A 19,961-nucleotide genomic window follows, 5' to 3' on the forward strand; every position below is an offset into this window, starting at 1 on the left:
ACCAAAAATTGAAAGTTAAGTGTTACACATCTATATTATAAGAACCACCAGTTGTATTATGTGTTAGTATTTTATGTTCCTACGTTTCTGTTTATTGTTCCTCCTTATAAGCAGAATATTAGCTTCTGTGATATTTTTTTGTTGTTGTTATGAGGCATTTTTTACAGTTTCTATATGATTTTGAGTCTTTTTTGAATAATAAAAGAAAATAAAAAGAAATGTGTTTTTTATTTAATCTATATTGCTTTTGTTACAACTATCCCCATAATGTGGTTCAATTGACCCCAGTCTCCCCTACGTGGCTGAAAAAAAGTTAGGAGTTCTAAAAAAGTAAAAACTAACGCAACGAGCGCCCTCTACCGTAAACACGGAAACTGTATACCAAATTTTATTTGTCTTTTTAAAAGACTCGTATGTTTTAAATTCAACATATAAAAGATAATCCGAGTGAATTTCATGTCAACAATATGATCTAAAAATTGACTTTACAAAAAACATTTATAGTTTAGAGTCAATTTTTTCACTAATTTTTGTGTCTTTCAAACATAATTTGAAAACTCTTCTAGGGACTTATTTGAGCAAAAAGTTTTGTTTAAGAATAATTTAATATATAAACGATTTTTGTGGGTCTATAATATTTTCTGAGCTATAACGAATTTTGTGCAAAAAAATTGCAAACATATATTTTTTAATTATTCTAGGACATTTTCTCATACACCTTCTAGTGTATTTAGATATTTATATGTTTATTATGAGATATTTATGTTTTATTTGCCATATTCTACAGAGCACTCTTTAGATGAATGTAAAAAATTTAATTGTAGGCAGTCAATTTGTTTGACCGCTTACGAAAGCCGCCTCGGCCTAGACACGTTCAGCGAAATAAAAATAAAATCGAAAAAACGGAAACGGAAGTTGGATGACGATCGAATATCACACGTCAAAGAGGTGAATCCTGGAGAAAAACCTGCTGAACCGTGGGATCTCAAAGTTGAAACGGTGAAAGTCGAAGACCCAGATGTAAGAATTTTTCAAATATATGTTATTTTAATTAATGTATAATTGTTTACAGGTAAAATACTCCGATAATGAACCGGAGGCATTCCTAGCTAATGCAGTCCACGACGCAGTAAATACAATTTTATCGTTGCAAACGATTGATAGGCAACAGTCTGAGGCAAGCGAATCTGAGGAAAACACCCCGTCAAAACCTGTTAAAACAGAATCTCTGTTCACCGATGGAATTAAACCGGATAATCGGGTAAATAAATGATTAATTTTTATTCATAACCAAAACTAAAGCATACATTTCTTTACAGACGTCGATTCCAGTCATCTCACAAGAAGACTTGGACCGCATAGAAACGATTAAAAAAGGTTGGACCGAAGAAACGAGCGAAAGTTTAACCATCGGCGAAATGTACATGATGTTTGGCTGCGATTCCAAATTAATTCTCGAATATAGTTGGGATACGGATAAAGACTTGGAAAAGCCAAAAAAAACTACCGGTTGGTATAAACTGTTCGTGTTTAAGTTGAAAAAATCATTTATTCTCAGAAGATACTGTCTGTTTTTTAAAAAATGTGCATTATCGAAAATATTTAATTAAAAGGATACTCTTTTAAGTGTTTTCTAAGGAATAATTTCATATATCAATAAATACTTTTTGGGTTATAAATATTTTTTTCTACCAATACTGAATTCTCACCGGATTTAAAATACTTTATTTGCCTAAAAAAAGAACAGAGATTCTAACTGAAAAACTAATTGCGAGTGGAATCATCTACTTTTCTTAGACAAAAAGGATGGTACAGCCTTTGACAAAAAGGATGATATAACCCTACTATTACTACTACTACTTAACATTTAATAAACTTGAAAAAAAAAACAGAACGAAAGGCTTAAAAAAATATCTGGAAAAATTGTATTAAGAAAAAAAGAAACAAATTAATAAAGCACATATATAGAGCGCAAAAAATCAAATTTGGTTTCAATTTATCAAATCATTACTAATATTTAAAATTAATTTTTAAATTGTGTTCTTCTGCATAGAGAGAAATATTATTCAAATCAGTATTTATCTTTACTTTGATTTTAAAATATTGTTTCCCTTGTTAACACAACAGTATCAATCAGAAGGATAACTTTGACTTAATTTACTTATATTAGCCGAAAAGCCAATCTAATGCAATTTGGAAAGTAATAGGTAGTGTGAAAGGCTTTACTATAGTCTAACAAAGTAAAACAGGTTCGATACTTTTTTCCTCGTTAAATCTAATGTATCGGCAACATTTTTTCATCGATACTGGTAAAATAATTGTTGACCTAAGATCTGTTTTTCTTTTTTTTTTTTGTCGCTTTTTTTTACTATTTACTGAATTTGCATTTTTCCAGATATCTGGAAATGCTTGCTTAAAAATGTCACAGTTAGAAATATTGATCAGAGGATCACTACAATAGGACAAGCATAATATGAATTTTGTTATTGAAATGTTATCTCCCACCACTCCATTTGTCTTGATTTTATTCACTAAATCGATGACTAGTCTTATCTATAAGAGAAAATGAAAATTGCATATCTGTCTATTATGTTATTTACAATAATAATAATGTTTATTTATGAAAGACAAAAAAGTGAAAGATTACAAACAAACTTTAAGCTATCTCTAATCTGATACATTTAAATATTTCATAATCATGGATACATAAATACTAATGTATATACAATATGGAAGATAAATAAACATTAAAGAAAAAATTTACTCACCAAAGATTTATTGTCGTTAGTGGAATAATTTACACTATTTCTCATTATAAGGCTTTTATATATCAAACAAAATAGAGATCAGAACACACAAATAAATCCAAGTAAAAAAAACGATAAATTAATTAGTTAAAACGCACCCTAAGTATATTAACTAAACACATATATTAGCGATATATGTGTCAGAGTTTCATCTATCTATGGTAATAATCTTATTTAGTCTAAGATCAGAGGAAAAAAGACATACAGCAAGCAAGCAAACTAAACTTTACAGAATAAAAACCTGCCGTTTGTACTTCTTTTGTACTAAAACAACCATTGTACTTGCATCTGTGTATATTTGAACTTGTGTAAAGAAAGATCCTTAGGCTAGTGATGTTTTGAACTTTGCAATTATTGAGCCTGTTGAATTTTTTTATGTGTAGTATTATGGTTAGGATATTGTATAATTTTTTAACTATATTTATCTCAAAACTATTGTTTTTATAGAGTCGTTTTATATCTTAAAATTCTGTCTTGTAAAGTAAGTTTGTTGGATAAAGCTAAGGCCTTTCATAAATTACCTTTAGTATCCATTTTTGGATATTTTCCAAAGGCTTAACATGTCCATTAAAATTTATAAAAAACATTAATTACCTAAATAGGATCTGCTGCATTTATTTTTACCTTTTGTACATGATACCATACCAACAATTGTTTAAAATCAACGCTTATCAATGTCAATTCTCAATGTCATGTTTAAAAATTTTATAGCTTACAATTTTTAAACATATATTGCTAATGGAAAACTTTACCAATCAAGAATTGGCGGATATGCATTTGGCATACGGAGCAACAAACTGCAATGCACGAGCAGCATCGCGGTTGAATCATGAACGTTATCCCGAACGACAGCATCCTGGATACAAAAAGTTTATTGCGATTCATCGGCGGCTCGCTGAGACAGGCATGTCTAAGACCAAGATGCATGGTACTAGTGTTGCTCGAATCGTAAGAACGATCGAATTTGAAGAAGAGGTGCTTGTTGCCGATGAACCATCAAATAGCACACGTGACGTCGCTAAGAATATGAATACGAGTAACGCTTCTGCCTGGCGGGTACTACACGAGCAACAACTCCATCCTTACCACTTCCAGAAAGTTCAAGGTATGACTGCAGCCGATTATCATCCTAGAGTTCAATTTTGTCGATGGCTTCTGGATCACATCATTGCACAACCAAATTTTTTACGATGCGTTTTGTGGACCGATGAAGCCTCTTTCACAAGAGACGGTATTTTTAATAGTAGGAATAGGCATGTTTGTGACTAAGAAAATCATTATGCAATTTTTCCAAGAAAACATCAGAATCGTTGGTCTGTCAACGTATGGGCAGGCATTGTTGATGATTATTTGGGCCATACCTTCTACCAGAACGGTTAACAGGACCTATTTATCTGCGTTTCTTGGAGGAAATTCTCCCAGAACTCCTTGAAAATGTTCCACTAAACGTTAGACAGCAAATGTGGTTTCAGCATGATGGAGCGCCGGCTCACTTTGCTGTACAAGTACGCGAGTATTTGGCTCAGCCGTTTGGGCACCGTTAGATTGCCAGAGGTGGAGCAGTTTCTTGGCCGATTTAACGTCGCTCAATTTTTTCTTGTGGAGACATGTAAAGTCTTTAGTCTACGAAACTCCGGTAGAATCAGCGCTAGACTTAATTGGACGAATAACAGCAGCATTTGAAATCATTCAAAACGAGGATCAAATTTTTAGCTTAGTCCGCCGAAATCATGTGCGGCGTATTGAGGTTTGAGGAAGACATTTTGAACAACTGTTGTGATCATATACAAAAGGTAAAAATAAATGCATCAGATCCTATTTAGGTAATTAATATTTTTTCTAAATTTAAACGCGTTAGGGCCGTAGTGGTGTAGTAACACATTTCCGGACATGGGTTTTCTTTACACAAATGGATTCTACTGTTGCACTGAACAACCTCTAAAAGTTTGATCCCATAGTTCTGAAACACCCTGTATTTAATGTCATGGAATATTTAAAGCATCAGATTGAAAATGTATTTTATTTATATTCTTGTAATCTTGCGAGCTATGTTAATATTTGCGCATATAATGTTATATTTTCCGATCTGTGTTAATATAATAATAATCATAATGTACAAGGTCATACACTTGATCTGATACTTGCCAATTTCTTATGCATTGTTAAAGGTGGTATTTCACTTGTGTCAGATGCTCATTATCCTTTTATTGTTAGTTATATCGTTTAAAGCAGAAAACCTTAGGAATTGTAATTTTAAAGTCTTACGAGCATCCATAAATCTCCAATACTTGATCTACAATAACAATTGTTTGTCTACTTCCCTGCCAATTATTAATGCTTTTGCATATTTGTTTGGTAGCATTATAACTGATATTAATATTAGGATATTACTCCATTTTTATTTTTAATTTTTAATAATGACGTTTCGACAAGTATTGGCAAGTTTCTACAAGTTTGCAATGATATGAAAGTTTTTTGTCTTATTAAGATCGTCATGATTGCAAACAGATCTTAGGGTTCACAAACTCCCATTTAGTCTTCTGAAACATAAGATATCAATTTCTTGGTTGGTTACGTAATAAATGATACCATGCTTCCAACTTGTGACTCTAATTATTGACCTAGGTGTTGTGTTGATAAAAAGTTTACCTTTAATGCTCAGGTAGATAGAACATCATAAGATCTTCCTTAAAGACCCTAAGCTTCATTATAAGATCAACGGAACTATTACTAATTTGTTAAAATCATTCCTAATTATGCAGTGCATATTAACAGGCTCGAATCAGTTCATCGAAAGTTCTACAAATTATGTTCGTTTTTGAATGAATGGTGTACCCCTGAGAGCGGATGCAATCAGCAGTCATTGCTTTTAAGGTTTAATGCACTGTCTCTTCATCAATCTGCTGTATGTTTGAAGTTCTGCAAAATGAGCTAGGGACCAAAAAGTAGTATTTAGGTTACTAATGATGTGTGCCAAATTTCAAAACTTTATATAAAAGGTAAGAGGGGACGGGACAATTAAGAGCCGCACTGTGTAGAGCATATAACAGCTTCCATGATGTTCAGTTACGATTGATGTTGATCTGGTTGGTTTTTTGTTATATTATTGAATTTATATGTATCTGTCCTGTTTCAATAATTTTCTTATTATTAGGATTTGTTTCATATCAGACAATAAAAATTTGAATTTAAATCATCAGTTTTGTCTAACAAGACCAATAATTTTTAAGTTTGAAGTTTTATGAATAAATTGAAAACTTGTAAATTTGTTTAATTATTCTGGGATCTTTTTCCATGTAATTTTTAGTTTATTTAAGATATAAGATCAGCTATTTGCAGGTCTGATGATCCCCTAGTCTGGACAAACTTGTATCCATAATATTTTTTTGTCATACTTTCAGTTTTGAATGTTTTTTTCTCTATAATAAGTTTACATTTTGGACTATTTATGGTGTGAAAAATGTGTGTCATTTTTTTTAGGAAATTTTCTTGAAATGTGGAATGAATCATTCGAAGTCTCGTGGGAAATGAAACAGAAAAACCTGACCGCTTCCCTTTCTAAACTGTTATCTTTAGCCAAGCTGCATTACTCACCGAATTCCGTAAAAGTATATATGACATTTCGCAATAATATGTATCCTCATTTAAATGGCGAGTTTTTCAGTGTTCTTGCGGTCATATTTGCAATGATAAAGGCCTAAAAAGTTCCGGCATAGGCTCTAAACTCAAAAGAAATTCGGGAATGGAAAGTAGCGGATCTAACGCGACTAAAATGGATGAAGTTGCCAGCAATTCGGAGAGAAAAAGTGTTTTATTTAGGAGACCTGGCTTACCTGGTAAGTTTATGAAGACTTATAAATCAAAATTTATTAAAAATATGTACATATATTTAGTCATGGATTCTCCAAGTATGCAACAACAGCTAAACTCAATTAAAAAACTTCAGCCTCGATATACGAGTAGAAAAGGCAGGCCGAAACAGAAACCCATCGTCGTAGAGAGAAAGGTAGGTGATAAAATCAATTTTTGGTTTAAAATCATTAAAAATGGTTTAATGAAACGTTCTTAATTATTTCGTAGTTGCCGCTTCTTCCAAATAATTTGAGCGGCCATCAGATAGTAAGGATGAGTATTATATCACAAGGGCCGAAAGTAGACGATGCAGAAAATGATAATTTGGAAGCTGAAGAGGTAGAGGAGGAACAACAATTAAATTTGGAAAAGGTCATCAGAGATCCGGAGGAAGAAAATAGCATTATATCTACGGTAAGTTTATTTATTTATTATTAGTTAATAGTTATACCAAATAGGTCAGTAGACTTATTAAGTTAGTTTAATAAAATATTTTAAATCCCCGAACGCGTAAAAAACCTGGAATACGTAAACAAAATATTTCCAATCTAGGCCGAAAATTGCAACAAATGCCTGGAACAACATAAAAAATGGATTTAAACCCTTGAATAAAACTTCTAGAAATCTGGAAAACAAAATAAAAGATCAGGCTTTAAAAACCAGTTTTTCACATCCATTTTTATTTCAAGTTGCCTTTTTTTAGGGTTGCTCAGAAATAAATTTTGACCATTAACTTCATTTTGTCAAATGAAAGTACCTTTTTTTTCTTTCATTTTTAAATATCGCGTGGAATTCTACGTATATTTCATGCATCATGCCCTATACCTAAAGTCAACGGTTATCGAAAAAAACACGATTCATGTAACAAATTAAAAAAGGACAAAAATTAAATTAAATATTCACAATGGTTACCATTCACGGCTTGACAATATCCAAGACTATCAATTATTCTCGTTATATCTTGTTGCACTTGAGGTATCCCCACAAAAAAAAGTCCATTGGTGTTAGGTCAGGCGACCTAGCAGACATTTCGATGGGTCCTCTCCTTCCTACTCACTGATTGGGAACGGTTTCATCCAAAAATGTACGCACAATAGCAGCATAGTATGGAGGAGCACCATCTTGCTGGAAAATTGAGTTTTTCATCAGGGTAGTATGGGTCCAATGAAGTTAAAGCTAGTAATTGGAACGAATTCAAACTGGACAAAATCGAGATACACTTGTTCCGTTAAGGTCTGTTCAGAGAAAAAGACCTATTATTCTTCTGCGCACTATTCCACACCACACATTTAGTTTTTGAGGGTACTGGTTGTTCGCCAGCATCTTCCAATGCGGATTTTCTATTGCAATTTGAATTTCTGCAGTCACATGTGATGCAAAACTTGTGATGTGGTAATAATATTATTAACCAGAATCTTATTAACTTATCAAAACTTGTTATGACAAAAATAATAGTCCGGCAAGACTAACCGGTTTACAAGGACTATTTGTAGGGAGTTTAGTTTGTTCAACAATCTTGATTTAAAAGTTCTAAACAACAAGAACAACTCCCTAGATCTGATAGGTTCCAGAAACCCTGTTAAATTTAAATGATAAAAAAGTAACCTATCAGGCCGACTTCGTGGGTTCTCTGTATGGTCAGTTGTCTCAGTCATACTCACTCACTCAGTAGTAAAACACCTTTATTTAATTTAAATAATAAAAAAAAAATATTAAATAATAAATGGGTGTTTATTAAAGTTATAAGGCAAACAAAATCTACATGGAAAGTAAATATACATGATGGTATTAAAAATGTAAACAAAAATGTAAGTTTATAACCTAAAGGTATCTGAATTCGTCAGTGATCACTTCGGAAGCATTACATAATAAAGCGTAACATTGAATTGTTTTAATTTACATAATTATAAAATATAACTTAAGTTTTAAAGATTAAAATGAGAAGGTGATAAAATAATAAATTCATGTTAAATCATACGACAAAGAAATCAAAAGAATATGGTTATGATCATATAAAGAGGAAAAGAAAAAGACTAGTAAGCTTACGGGTCAAGTTCCATGGTGTTCTTCTTTCGGGGGCGAGAGCCCGCGATGGGTTATTTCGCACCACATAGGGCTTAAGGCATGATGTGGGTTGACGGGGCTAAGGGCGGCGAGATTATCTGGTTTTTGGCTTCAGGGCGAAATCCTCATCACTGCTGGGTTATGGCTGCCGGTTTACAAATTCATATTCAAGGAGCCGAACCACTAAGAACCATCCCGCTTCAAAAAATATTTGATTGAAGATTAAGAAAGAGTAATGAATTTTAGTTTTTAGTATTAATTTAGCTAAAAATGTGCTGGCGGAGAGATATACTAGATTTATTTCACGACACGATTAATCTCTCTCCGTCACAACGGACAGCACGGTTCACCTTTGACAGACGCAGGAACTGGAAAGACCCCCAGATGCGTCGCGGAACTGCTTAAGTAGCAGTCCAAAAAACGTCTGGGCGCAAGACCGGAGATTGAGGAACTTCGCTCGTTACTTTATGGGTTTAGCCGCTATGCGCCCAACCAAAACCCATACATAGATCACTAATAAGAAAACCATAGAGTGTCTGGTAGAAAGTACAAATACGGGACAAATCGTAATAATTCGACACGCGGCGCCACTGGCGTCCGCTTTAATAAACCGGTTGACCAACTCAATTGCCGTGAAATCTTCTTCATGCACAGCATATTGTAAACAATAACAAATAATTAAAGTGGAGATAACGTTGATAGTGGTTCAATGAAAAACATTGCCGAATTCCATTAAAAATCGGAGGCAATTGTAATTATGGTGGGTGTCTCAGTCAGCAGTCCCGTACTTATAAAGTTTTGAAAGATTTATAACAAGGTCATTTTTAAATATTTTAACCAAATGAATAAAAGTTAGGATTCTCCAGATCCCGTCTAAAGCGTAATTAATCCTGTACCAAACTAAAAAACTAACACAGGAACACTAAGTAAAGATATTAAACGTACATTAATTACACTCCTGATAAATTATGTATTACTATACTAATAATTGTATAGTACTAATAGCTAATAATATTGATGTAAATATGATGTCTGCATAAATAGCATTTATAGTAAAATCAGTGATTTTTTGAAAATAATTAATTATAAAAATATGTACAATATATCCGACTATTCATAAATATAATTATATTGTGTTGAAAGTTTTAATGCAATAAATTCAAAATGATTTCATTATAGGACATTCTATAATATATTACCATCCCAAACAGCAAGATGTTGAAAAGTTAAAATATTTAAATTAGTCGCAAAAACTAAATAACAATAATAATCACACTTAAACTCCTCAACTTAAACACTAGAAACTAGAAAAATAAAAACAAAATTAAAAATTTCGCACTTATTTCGGATCTCCCCGTTCGCCAGCAAGCCCTCTATTGGTGTGGCGGATTCAACTAACGATCCCACGTTTATTAATGAGTAGACAGGCCCTATTAGTAGCAAAACGACCTCGTAGGGCTAGTTGTCTGAAGTGCCTATCTTGATGCTCTGTGGTTCGCCTCACTCATAACTCAATTAACACTGCGACGAACTTCGCGATAGGACAAACCAACATCTCGATAGGCAATAATTCTGCTATCGATCAAAATCGTTAAAATGGTGATAATTACTTATTCGAACTCGAGGCATTTTGTTAAGCTTAATACGAGTAAACGGACGAGCTATTCAAAATATCTGTACTATTCAGCTCTCAAAAAATGATTTCTTCATAAATACGAGAGCCAATTTTAGAAGAAATTATTTGGTTTGAGTATAACACTTCTTATGTCAGTAAGTATATGAATGACCGAGCCTGTGTACCTCTAAAACTTCATTAAGTGGGAAATAATTTATTTACTTATTTATTTAAATACAAGGCTCTCCTACAGATAGAATAAGCAATCCAATAACAGGAAACCACAAAGTATCTTATAAATTTAAATACAAGTAAGCGCTTTGCCAAACATTACATTTTCACCAAACCTAACAAATATACCAAGCAATATAAACCTAACTAACTTATTTAATAGTATCTCTTATAAACAATAAAGCATATATACATATGAATAATGACAATAGCAAAAAAAGGACAATATTTATCGTTCTTTGCAAAATTAGGTAAAATTTCTTAAGTATCAAGATCGTTAGACAAATAGTTTGAAGAATATCTTGAGATGCTAAAGGTCGATCTATTACGCAAAATATAAGGATTAACGTTGATATGTAAATTTTCCAGAGAGAAAGGGCAGTCTATTAAATTATTAATAATTTTATAAATCAATATTAAATCAAAATTGTTTCTGCGACTCTCTAAGGGCTTCATACCATAAAACTTTAAGTTATATAAGTAATATCATATTATCATAATCATAATTATATCATAATTATATAATCATAGTAAGTAAAAAAATATCTTTGTCTATTAAAGCGGAAATTTACTATATTTACAAACTTGCGTTGTACTCTCGTACTTTCTATTTGGTCAATATATTTGTGAGACATCGGATTCCAAGCCACTGTCGCATATTCTATAGTAGGTTTAACGAATGCATTATATAGTAATATTAATGATGTTTGATTACTAAAACCCTTTGTAATTCGAGACATAAAACCGAGATTTTTTAGAGCTTTCTGAACAATGTTTTCTATTTGAATGTCGAAGAGCAGTCTGGAATCCAATGTCACACCTAAATCCTTAATAAACTCTACATACTTCGCAAATCTATTGACAATCAATTCATCAGGTCTTATTTTCAGGATTATCGGAAAATTTATAGGCATCTGATAAAAGTCGGAAAGGAACTGTATTACAATGAACGCTTAGATTCATCCGGTAACAGACAGAAGGAAAGTTGGTTAATCATTAACGAATGTAGGCAGTCTTCTCGTCGGCGGTTGGTTGAATCGGACTTGGGGCCCGATGATTTCAATGACTATTTTTCTAATATTGCTGAGAAGTTACTGAAAGCAGTTCCCAGTGATCGGAATGCTATCAACCAATCATTCTTTTTCCACCCTGTAGATGCCACCGAGGTCCTTGAAATAATTCAGTGCTTGAAGAATCATAGGTCTTCGGGTTCCGATGGTATCTCTTCACGTCTGCTGTCACTTCTGCCTGCGAGCGCTTTAGGTGCTTTGGTTTGGGCAATCAATCAGTTATTTCTTCAGGGCGAATTCGCATCCTGTTTAAAGGAAGCTATGATTATCCCTCTTCATAAAGGTGGTAGCTTGGACCGACCCTCTAACTTCCGTCCCATATCAATTTTGTCTACCCTCTCCAAGATTCTTGAGCGGCTTGCAAAAAAGAGAATTGTCTCTTTTTTTAAAGTTAAAAAAGAGAATTGTCTCTTTTTTGACCAAATACAATGTGCTGTCCCCTAATCAGTATGGATTTCAGTCATCTAAGGGCACGCAGGATGCCATTTTCAGATTCTTGGAGAGTGTGTATCTATCTATGAACTCCAAGGAGGCTGCACAGCGGTGTTCTCTGACTGCTGTCAAAGCTTGATTTTTACGGATTTAGGGGAGTGGCTTTGGGGTGGTTGAAGTCATACCTGTCTGGCCGCACCCAGAGGGTGGTTGCATCTGGATTTTCGTCAGGGATAGCACACCTTAAATGTGGTGTACCTCAAGGGTCAGTGTTAGGTCGTATTTTATTTTTATTATACGTTAATGACTTGAGCTTTCTATCACTGCATGGACTAGTGGTTCAGTTTGCCGATGATACAGCGGCGGCTCGTCAGGGTAGGCAAGGTAGGCGCCGCCTACCTTATAAAATTCACTTGTAAATTTGGAAAAAAATGACCATTATAATTTATATAATATAATCATTCTTTTTAATGTAATATTAAAATATCTGATGAACCTCCTAGTCTAATGTTAATACGCATACATCTATCGCCACTTAACGTGAAACCTGAGCTAGTCTAAATCGACTCGCCTCATAAAATCAAATGAATACGATATTAATATTATATATGGGAAGGCGATATTTCCAACCGCCTGTATTTAATGGTCTCTACGGCGGCAATCTCCCATACAAAACTTACAGCGGCCGACGTGAAACAAAATTATTCTATGCGACAAAAAGTGCACTGTTAGGCGGACAATTCGGCCGCCTTCGACCGTCTTCGTCAATTCGCTCGAAGCGCTCGTTCGTCGATCGATAAAGGGGAAAGGGCTGGTGATTTTAGAGTACGATTGTACTAAATCTAGCACAAGTGGAAAAAAATTTAGCACACAATACAAATTCTGTTTTCTTACTTAAACGTAAAAAATATTAAAAATGTACATTTTTCATGGCAGTCTAGGTTTTTTGTTGTAAATTTTCAAGCAATGACTACGATTTTTATAACGTATTTAATTTTTAGTACAATTGGGTGAGTTTCAGTATGATAATTAAAGCACGGATGAGATGAGCCCTCGTTCAATGGAAAATCAATGGTGGGGACTGGGGCGGGATTTTGTGCTGTGTGGCGTCTTTGTTGCACTTATTTAAAACTACATAGGAGCAATAAAGATGGTGATGGTACTAATTCTAATAATATGATAGGAGGAAAATAATTCGAGATTTTTCTTGGCGGGGTTTTGTTTTTATTCATTAACGGTTTGTGGCTGGTTTCTTCGGTTTCTTTCAGCTTTGAACGATTTTTCTGCTGTCTTCCGTCGTATGGTTGCTTCTCCATTGAATTTTGAATTTGGTTTATATTAGATAAGTATAAGTATATTAGAATAATAATTGTGCTATTAAAGTTTGTAAAGATAGTAGAGGTACCTATTAAGGGGTTGTATATTTTTGAGAATATTATAATATAGAGTAGAAAGTAGGTAATTTTTGTAGAAGTAGAGGTGCATACCTAACCTAGTTGTTTGATCCTTTTACTATTTTTTTTTAGAATGGCCAATAATCTCGCCGAAATTCCTGTGCATGATGTAATTTGTTCTTTACAAGAAACCCCATTTTCCCGCCTAAATGAAAATGATCGTAGGGAAATAATTTCTATTGGTCGCCCTACACCCCCCATTTCAATTTTAAAACCTGACAAAAAGCAAGGCCAAGCATTCTCGCGATCCTTTAAGACCCAGTGGTTCGAAACCCATCAATGGTTATGTGGTAGTTATTTTAAACAAAGTTTGTTTTGTTGGCCTTGTATACTTTTAGGAGGTAATAGAAATAATGTTTGGGTGTCTCAGGGTTTTTGCGATTTAAAAAATCTGTCAGCTAGCATAAAAAAACATGAATCGTCAAAGGAGCATATGAGTAGCTACCTTAGTCTAAAGCGCTTGCAAAAAAATAGTAGCACTATACAGGATGCATTAAAAATATAGTCCTCTTTGTTTTTAAAATCCTATAACGAGGATGTAAGAAAAAATAGAAATTTATTGAGCTATTTGATTGATGTCACTTGTCATCTTGCAAAACAAGAATTATCTTTTAGAGGCCACAATGAAAAATCCGATTCTTTTAACACTGGCAATTTTCGTGAAACATTTAACTTGTTAATTAAACGTGACATCGAAATGCAAAACCATTTAAAAAAATAGGCAATAATTTTTCTGGTTTGTCTAAGACTATCCAAAACGATATAATAGGTTGTATCTCTGAACACCTTTTGGAAACAATACATAAAGAAATAAAAGAAGCATTATTTTTTTCTGTACAAGCTGATGACACTACTGACATTTTAGAAAAATCACAATGCGCTATTTCGGTCAGATATGTAAACGAATCTGGTGACATTAAAGAGAGATTTTTGGGATTTTTTGATGTAAGTCAAGATAGAACGGCAGACGCGATGTACGAATTAATTGTTTCTGTTTTAAGTCCTTTCGATTATAAGAAAAATTTAGTTGGTCAATGTTATGATGGCGCTAGCGTAATGGCTGGTTCGTTAAATGGTTTGCAAAAAAAAATTAAAGACGATGCTCCATTAGCTTTATTTACACATTTCAGTGCGCACCGATTAAACTTAGTTCTACAGAATGGAGCAAAAACTATTAAAAATTGCCGAATTTTTTTTGCGAGCGTAACTTCAATTCCCGGCTTCTTCCATCAATCTGCAAAGCGAACATTTATTTTGGACTCTATAGTTGGAAAAAGGATACCGAATGCTGTAGATACCAGATGGGCTTCACGTTCAAAAATCGTTCATCTTTTAGATTCAAAATGGAATGACTTAAAAAAAGTTTTTCAAACAATTATTGACGATCAATCTTCATCATCCGAGTCAATTAACGGGGCAAAGGGATATCTTAGATTTATGAAAGGTTTAGAATTTTCTTTTTTAACCGCGGCTTACAAAAATGTATTTGATATTACGGATCCACTATTTAGTATTTTGCAAAAAAAGTCTTTAGATATAGCTTATTGTCAAAAACAGGTATTTTTAACAAAAGAGCGTCTACAGTCCTTGCGGAATGAATTAACCTTCGAACAATTTTTTGAAGAAGCAAAAATTAGAATTTCAGGCGATATGATAGATAGCGTGGATAATCCTACACCATCAAAAAGAATAAAATTATCAAACACTATCAAAGGGGATGAAAAGTCTTCTTTACGTATTTTATTTTATGAGATTATTGATAATATTTCGACGCAAATAGATGTTCGGTTTGCAGATCTATCGCAGTTAACTTATTTTGCATTGGTTGATTCTTCTAAGTTCCAAGAGTATAAGAAAAATTTTCCAACTTCTTTAGTTACAAGTGTCACCAACCTTTATAAAAATATTTTTGACAAACAGCAACTAATTAATGAGTTAAGTGTAATTTTTCACGATGAAGAACTAACAACATTAAATGTAGAGTCGATTTTAAAACATTTTATAGATAATGGTCTTAAAGAAATATTTCCCAAGCTTTTACACTTTTTACGCTTATTGCTACAATACCAATCACAAGTACATCAGTTGAAAGACATTTTCCATGCCTTAAACGCATAAAAACATATTCCCGAAATAAAATAGGTAATGAGCGCTTATCATCACTTGCTTTAATTTCCATCGAAAAGGAACTCTTTTGCTCTTTACAGGGATCTGATAATTTTACAGATTTAATAATAAGTAGGTTTGCACTTCTAAAGGACAGAAGAATAAACCTTATTTATAAAAATTAGTTGTTTTACAACTAAAATAAAAAACTTAAAAAAAAATTAAAAAAAAATTAAAAAATCAAAAATTAAAAACAAAATCTATGTTAAGTAGAAGAATATTATGATATCTTTTAGTTATATAGTATTCAACTTTAATCTTTTTTAGAAATAGTATTAAAAAGAAGAAAACTACATAAGCTCAAAGGTGCATAATTAAATAACCATGCATTTTTGGTAAGTAAGTAAAAAAGATCTATGTTAATAAAAATGAATTTATTTGTATTTGTTTATAATATAGAAGAATATTTACTGCATCTTTGCATCTTATAGTAGGTATCTGTCAATAACAGTAGGTAGTGTATATATCTAAGGATTTAGTGAAATTAAATAAAATATGGATATAACACAAAAATTACGATCATAATTTAAATTCATACAACTTTGTAAAGGTGTGTTTCATTTTGTTTTTTTTGTTTCCGCATTTTTTTTTGTTGATTGAAATCTAAATTTAAAAAAAATATTATTTTTAGGTTATTTTTTTTTTAAAGATTTCGAAAACATTATTTTTTTCTTAATTTTAGTAAATTATTAGTGAAAAGTGGCCGTGGCACCACAATTTTTTTTTAAATCCCGAAAAAGCGGGGGGAGGGGGAGCTCGGGCTACTCGGTGTGCGCACTGTTATAATAATATGTCGCCTACCTTAGATTACAGGGCGCGAGCCGCCACTGCGATGATACTACAATTCTGTGGCATAACAAAGATCAAAAAGTTGTCAGATCTCTCATAGTAGAGGACCTTCACAAAATTAAAGAGTGGTGCATCTGCAATCAGCTTGTATTCAATGTTGATAAGACTTTTGTTCTGGGCTTTAAGTATAATGTAGAGGGTTTTTTTTATGAGCAGAGCCCACTACATGGTGGGGATTATTGTCGATTTCTCGGCGTCTTCATTGATGAGAGCTTAAGGTTTGTTTGACAACCACGTTTTGGGCCTCGCTGCTAAACTTTCTTCTGGTTGTTTTGCAATCAGGGTTGCAGGCATGAGTTGGGGAGGTTGTTTGCTCGTTCAGTTTATTTCGCCTTAATAGACTCTCATATCCGTTATGGGTTGCCATTTTGGGGTTTGTGCTCCAAGGGACTCCTTAACATAATTTTTACTATTCAGAAAAAAGCATTAAGGTATCTGTGTGGTGTTGGTCTGAGAGTCTCTTGTAAACCTCTTTTTGTAGCTGAAAGAATTTTTGACAGTTTTCTCACTCTTTATATTGGAAACTGCAACACTCATACATAAGTCCGTAAGTCCACCATCCTGCACCAGTCATAATACTCTTCAAGTGGGCAACTTATCTCTTCCAATCCCCACCTCCTCACTTACGAGAAACTCTCTTATATTTAGTAGTCGTAAAATATTTAATCATGTTCCTTTTTCGATTAGGACTGTTACAGACCTTAAAAACTTTAGGAGAAAACTAAAGATACTAATCTTACCAAAAGCTTACTACAGCATTGAAGAGTATTTTAACGACTCATTTTAATATTTAAAATTAATTATATATCTTTTGATCAGATTTATTTTATTTTTTTTTATTATTCTTATTTTATGTTGGTTCTCGCCTTTTCTTTTCTTCTTTTTTGGTTTTTTCTTTGATTATATAAAATATGCTTCTATGTACAATCAAAATCGATTCTGTTTTTGTCCTGTATCCTGTATAACCAAATAAATACTAGTATTATAAGTTCTAGGAATAGGAAGCTTTTAGCACAAGTTTGTAAACTTAGCAAATAAAGTATATTTTGACTTTGACTTTAAGATAGTGCCCCCGACTCCCGAGAACATTTATTTTGTGTCTGAGATGGATTTCTGCTAAAAAGTATAGAATGACATTTTTCTGGGTTAATAAATAATTTATTTAAGGTACAGTACCTTTCAAAATTTGCAAGATCAGATTGCAGGGCACGAAAATCTGATACCTTCTTAATTGTTGTAAAGATTTTTCGGTCATCTGCATATGCAAGATACTTACAGATAGAGAAACATTGACCAATGTCATTTAATTTTTTTTTTTAAATAATGTATACTAATATTTTGTTTTCCGTAATGACATGAACATTTAAATAGAGATGTGAACCTTTATACAAAACGAAGGCTTATTTGCTTGGAAAAAATACTTTTTCATTATTTATTGTTTTCTTATCACCAGGTACCTTCAAGCCCCTCGAGAATCCTCAAAGAGGGCGAAGACGAATGGATCAATGCAGAAGTGGCCGATTATTCCCTTAGTAGTCTACTGGGCCACCTCGAAAGTCCGGTGAAAATTCCGTTGCCCATCGGCAGCTTAAATTCGAATATGGCCTCGGAATTATCGAACGAAGTGAACGCACAATTACAATCACTGATGACCGAGAGCAGTATGGATTTCGCGGCGAGTTTTGCCGATTTGGCCGCCAGTGTGGTCAGTGATAAAAAATTCTGATTTTTTAATTCTTGGGGATGAATAACTTTTTATGCAGATTGAAAAGCTTTAATAGAGGTTAGGTTAGATTTTATTTTGGATATTAATTGATAGTTTCCTTTTGAACTGAACGGATAATTTATTAAGTTAAATGAAATTCGTAGTGGTTTGAGCTTTTAAGCAGGTTTTGATGGATATTCCGCGGGCAGGTGAAGTTATTGATAAATTTTATCAGGAGGGAAATGAGTAAAATTTTAAATACATATTTTATTAAATTTTGTTTTTCTTTGGTAGTTTAAGTAGAGTCCATAAAATGAGAAAATATGCCGGTGACGTTAGGCCTAGCGCATCTCAGCTGACTATCGTTAAGTATAGCAGATAGTTTATAGACACAACCAGTGCCGGGCGGTGTTGTGTGTTAAAATATTATTAAATAAATGAGATTTAAAATACTGTTAAATAAATTTATGCTTTTCTTTGCGTATGTGGATATAAGTGCTAGCTTTACATACATAGATCACTTTAGATCCACAAAATATCGTTTACAATACGTATTAAAGAAACATCATTTCTTTTCTTTCTTCAGCTATTAGACAAATGCAATAATTGCTTATATTAAAAATAAAACTCCAAATAAGGGAATATCGATTTTACTGCACCCAAAATGCTACATAATGTGTATATGTTATTCGCAACGGCCGAAATTGCCCACTGCCCAATTGTTTTGCACACAACGCATTATGGGTATAAAAATTTATCCAAGATGCGATCAGGGACTTTTTTTTCGAGCACTGAGTAGACCTAATTATCCAGAACGCGTTTTGGGTAAATTACGTCACCCACAATGCGAATGATGGTTTCGTCCGCCGTGGTTTTGCTTTGTGAAGCATTTCTTTTGCCCACGTCGCGTTCTGTCTATTGCGCTATGCCCAGAATACGTTTCAAGTAAAACAATGAACAATATAAAACGTTTATTAAAAGGTACACACCTATCACAGAGTTACAGTATATGATAGATAATATATTAAAAACAAAACACTAAACGAAATGTAGAAATAGGAAAATAACAATTATTTGAAAAACACTATTTGTTCTTACAAGAATTACTCTTGTGGCATTTGGAATTACATTTTATATTTAATTTTACACATGCACATGCTTTAGTTTGACAACCTTTCAAACAGTTACATTTAACAAAACCTTGTTTAGACCCCAAAGGCAATATGGCTTCCTGGCGTACATTGACAGAAGAATCTGCAGCAGAATCAGCAGATAAAAATACGGAAGGAGATAATTGAAACTCATTTCTGCTGTATAATCGTGTCAATTTTCCATTTTTGGTACCCAGAACGTACAATCCTTGATCGGTTTTTTCCATAATGACTGATAATACGTTTCGAGGAGCTAAACGCCCGCGATCTACCTCTGGTACGTTTATCAAAATATTGTCACCTACATTAACAGGTGGGAATTTGCTTTGCGATTGGTTAAGCATTTTATCAGCTTGTTGTTCAAGCCCCCGTTTGCAACCTCTTCTCTCCGTATCAGTTGCCTTTTTATTACCACAAAGTTTGCATAATGGTAAATCCCAATCAGTAGCACAGACCATATGCAATGACTCATTACATTCAATGCACTTATTGCGTGGGACGTACATATTATCATAAACGAAACAATTCATCATATCGACATTTCCATTTACCAACCTTCCCTCGT

General features: G+C 33.2%; 2 protein-coding genes across 3 annotated transcripts in view; one reads left to right on the top strand and one right to left on the bottom strand.

The window, feature by feature from the left end:
• LOC126737288 (protein cramped-like) overlaps positions 1-18,520 on the top strand; it is a 52,186-nt gene extending 33,666 nt beyond the window's left edge. The window contains exons 7-14 of one of the 2 annotated variants that reach the window (XM_050442119.1): positions 825-1,020; positions 1,073-1,261; positions 1,320-1,509; positions 6,288-6,415; positions 6,472-6,643; positions 6,701-6,813; positions 6,888-7,073; positions 15,959-15,987. In XM_050442119.1, coding sequence (XP_050298076.1) covers positions 825-1,020; positions 1,073-1,261; positions 1,320-1,509; positions 6,288-6,415; positions 6,472-6,643; positions 6,701-6,813; positions 6,888-7,073; positions 15,959-15,964 — 1,180 coding nt within the window. In that variant the 3' untranslated portion in view covers positions 15,965-15,987. Of the gene's footprint in view, positions 1-824; positions 1,021-1,072; positions 1,262-1,319; positions 1,510-6,287; positions 6,416-6,471; positions 6,644-6,700; positions 6,814-6,887; positions 7,074-15,958; positions 15,988-17,993 lie in introns of those variants that run through there. The other variant, XM_050442118.1, reaches the window with a different exon arrangement.
• Positions 18,521-19,329: 809 nt separating this feature from the next.
• Positions 19,330-19,902, bottom strand: LOC126737601 (uncharacterized). The gene has a single exon (XM_050442580.1). The coding sequence runs from the start codon at positions 19,900-19,902 to the stop codon at positions 19,330-19,332; it is 573 nt and encodes a 190-aa protein (XP_050298537.1).
• Positions 19,903-19,961: the final 59 nt, after the last annotated feature.

The sequence above is a fragment of the Anthonomus grandis genome, chromosome 6, assembly GCF_022605725.1.
Source record: "Anthonomus grandis grandis chromosome 6, icAntGran1.3, whole genome shotgun sequence".
NCBI lineage: Eukaryota > Metazoa > Arthropoda > Insecta > Coleoptera > Curculionidae > Anthonomus > Anthonomus grandis.